Source organism: Engraulis encrasicolus, chromosome 14 (genome assembly GCF_034702125.1).
Source record: "Engraulis encrasicolus isolate BLACKSEA-1 chromosome 14, IST_EnEncr_1.0, whole genome shotgun sequence".
NCBI lineage: Eukaryota > Metazoa > Chordata > Actinopteri > Clupeiformes > Engraulidae > Engraulis > Engraulis encrasicolus.
Genome location: NC_085870.1, coordinates 20,698,830 through 20,702,138, shown reverse-complemented (window position 1 = coordinate 20,702,138; position 3,309 = coordinate 20,698,830). Strand labels below are relative to the sequence as shown.

The following is a 3,309-nucleotide window of genomic DNA, read 5'->3' as shown; positions in this document are numbered from 1 at the left end:
CTTTGGGGACAATGACAGCAAATGGAACATCTGGATGAAGCTTTGGAATGACTTGAGGCCATTCTTGGAATATTTCTACATGTCAGAAGTATTAAACATTTCAGCTTACAGTAAACTGCCTAGATTATGATTATGAAAAAGAGGAACTGCTGAGAAATGAAGCTATGAAAAAAACATTTTATGCCACTTAGAATTTAAAGGTGCATTGTGTAATATTTTTAGTAGTTTATTTCCAGAGTTCATGCGGCCCATACACTAACGTTACCTTTTTCATGAATACTTACCACCGCCATCAAATTCTAAGTACAACCCCTGGCAAAAAGTATGGAATCACCTGTCATGGAGGATGTTCATTCAGTCGTTTTAATTTTATACAACAAAAAGATGGATCACAGACGCGACACAACACTGAAGTATTTTAAAAGGGCAACTATCTGGCTTTAAGAAACACCAAAAGGAATCAAGAAAATCAATTTTGTTAGTAAGTAATTGTTACTTTTTAGAGCATGCATAGAGAAAAAAATATGGAGTCACTCAACTCAGAGGAAAAAGATATGGAATCATGAAAAACAAAAAAACTGACTCAGGGGTTGAAAAGGTTTTTTTATTTACTCCCTGAGGAAGGCCGGACGGCCGTAACATGCTGGAATTTTTTTAAAGGTTTATTGTAACCAAGCCATGGAATAAAGGCTTTTTACTTTTGATAGAAGAGAGTGCCTTGGTATTTGTTCTTTTTCAACTTCTACATTTGCCCATCCAAAGAGCACCTCAAAGAGCACCTTTTTGAGTCCAGGAAGCGCTCTTACAACAAAGACTTTTTGTGAAACTGACTCAGGGCTTTAAAACAAAGGTAGGCTACAACAAATGGTGGGAACCAATGGCCAGTATAAAAGCTGCCACATGTGAATGAACTGGCAAACCAGGTCAGACTCAACAGCTGCAAACATGATGGGCAGGGTAAGATACTGTGGTTCTAGTGAAGATTACAGTGACATTTATTTTGTCATTTGCTACCATTTTTTCTTGGAAGTAAATGTGTGCTGTGGTAATGGCATCAGGAAATTAACTTTAATGTTTTTAAGTGGTCTTCACCTGTAACACAAATGCTGCATACAAAATCAGAAGACAAAATATCCATTTTAGGTTAATTACAATTAGAGAAATGAAAGCATCACTGTGTACCTAAGAGGGTGCAAAGTTTGTCACCGGGCCGGTACCTTTTCTGGAAAAGTAAATGAATAAATAGTAATTTGGGGACCAATTTAATAGCAGGGTCAAAACTGCTACGTTTGGTTCCAAAATGGTTATGAGACAGACCTTTTGTAAAAGTAAAATTATAGGCCTACCTGAAGGTACAATATTTTAAAGGACACTTTAAAATGAATACACAATTGCTTTGCAAAAGTAACGAGTTTATACAGACTAAGGTGTCCAGGTAAGACTACTTCCATTTCTCTGTATGATCAAATCATTTATATGGCTTCAAATCATTGAAGCAGTATGAAATTACATAGTACTATGCCTCATTCGATAGCTTGAGAAGTTTCAATTTCTTGGTCAATTATAAAACACCAATGTCATAAAGATTGGAGCAGGCTTCACCGAACAAGTTTTTCTTGTTTTGAGAGTGTTGACCAAAATATTGTAAAACTGAGAAATGAGAAAATGTCGCACCATGCATAGATTCTTTATTATATAGAATCTATTAATGGTACAACCTTTTCTCATTTTTCAAAACACCAATGTCAACAATGACGTAGATTAGGGCAATTCATTGTCAACGACTCTGGTCTGAATAATAACAAAAAGATGATTGTTTCTGTAGGTGACCTTCTACGAGGAGAGGAACTATGGGGGCCGTTCCTGGGACTGCAATGGAGACTATGCTGATTTCTCCTCCCACCTCAGCCGCTGCGGCTCCTTCAGGGTGCACACTGGTTGCTGGATGATGTACGACCAGCCCAACTACATGGGAAACCAGTACTTCATGAGGAGGGGCGAGTACCCTGACTACATGAGCATGTGGGGTTGGAACAACTCCATCAGATCCTGCCGCTTCATCCCCATGGTAAATACATGGCTAATACTGTAGGAGTACATTTTATGAAATTGTTTCTCTGACTTATGCTTGACTTTTGAAATTTGTGTTGAGTATAAAACATTTTTTTAATAACACTTATGATTATAAAGCAAAACTGCTATTATGAGTGTGGGATTCCTTTCTAATCTGCATGTACTTGTACTTACAGTACAGAGGAAACTACAGAATGAGAATCTACGAGAGGGAGAACTTCGGTGGTCAGATGCACGAGTGTATGGATGACTGTAACTCCATCATGGATCGCTACCGTATGAACCACTGCATGTCTTGCCATGTGATGGATGGCCACTGGCTCATGTATGAGCAGCCCCAGTACAGAGGCAAGATGTGGTACTTCCCTCCTGGAGAGTACAGAAACTTTATGAACATGGGATACCACAACATGAGATTCATGAGCATGAGGCGTATCATGGATTCTTGGTACTAAAATGCCATTCAATTGTATTGGGAAGAAGTTTGAATAAAATGTTTTGAATGAAAGCTTGACTTCATGACTTTTTGTCATACAGATTCTGTCACAGGGATTAATTAAGAAATTAAAGGAATATATGATGTTGGTCTGTCATATCTATCTACATCTATATCTATCATAATGAGTACATCCCTGTTGAAAAGTAACATTTTGACCAATAGGCTATTTCAACCAGGGCTCCGAACCAGGAACGAAAACCGAAAACGAATGGAATTTTATGAGGAACAGAAAACAAAATGGTCTTCAACTGTTCCGGAACAGAAACGTTCTTCTGAAATCCACAAAACCGGTAACTGTTCGCTGCCCAAACAAAAATAGACTTGATATGCCCGACAAATACTTCCAGAACAATATCGATGAACGCTATTTTACGTTCCGAACCGGTTCAGGAATGAAATGTTGGTGGCGGGGCCCAAGAACACCTGAACCGTTCAGAACGGAATGATTGAAACATAATTTTGTTTTCAAGCCCTGATTTCAAGAGGAACACAAGTTATTTCCAAAATGATATAGATTAAGTTTAATACAACATCTGTTGAGTTTACTACAGAAAAGGAAGTTCAATAGTATAACTTAAATGACATATTTTTCCATTTTTGTGAAATTATGCTGGTGAAAAAGTGAATAGGCTACCAAAGAAACTCAACAGAAGAACAATCTCTCGGGGGGAAATGCATTGGCCACGGTGTAGTATGGGGGCGTTGCCTGAGGACACGAGTGGATGGAAAATTAACTC

At 38.1% G+C, this 3,309-nt stretch overlaps 1 protein-coding gene across 1 annotated transcript; it reads left to right on the top strand.

The window, feature by feature from the left end:
• Positions 1 to 922: 922 nt before the first annotated feature.
• LOC134462247 (gamma-crystallin M2-like) lies at positions 923 to 2,528 on the top strand. The gene is made up of 3 exons (XM_063215172.1): positions 923 to 957; positions 1,826 to 2,068; positions 2,250 to 2,528. Exons 1-3 carry the CDS (start codon positions 946 to 948, stop codon positions 2,526 to 2,528), a joined length of 534 nt encoding a protein of 177 aa, XP_063071242.1. The 5' UTR covers positions 923 to 945.
• Positions 2,529 to 3,309: the final 781 nt, after the last annotated feature.

Bases quoted from the DNA above. Each gene is read 5' to 3' on its own strand.
- LOC134462247 (XM_063215172.1), top strand. The intron at 2,069-2,249 runs GTAAATACATGG...TTGTACTTACAG, and splicing joins CCTGCCGCTTCATCCCCATG to TACAGAGGAAACTACAGAAT.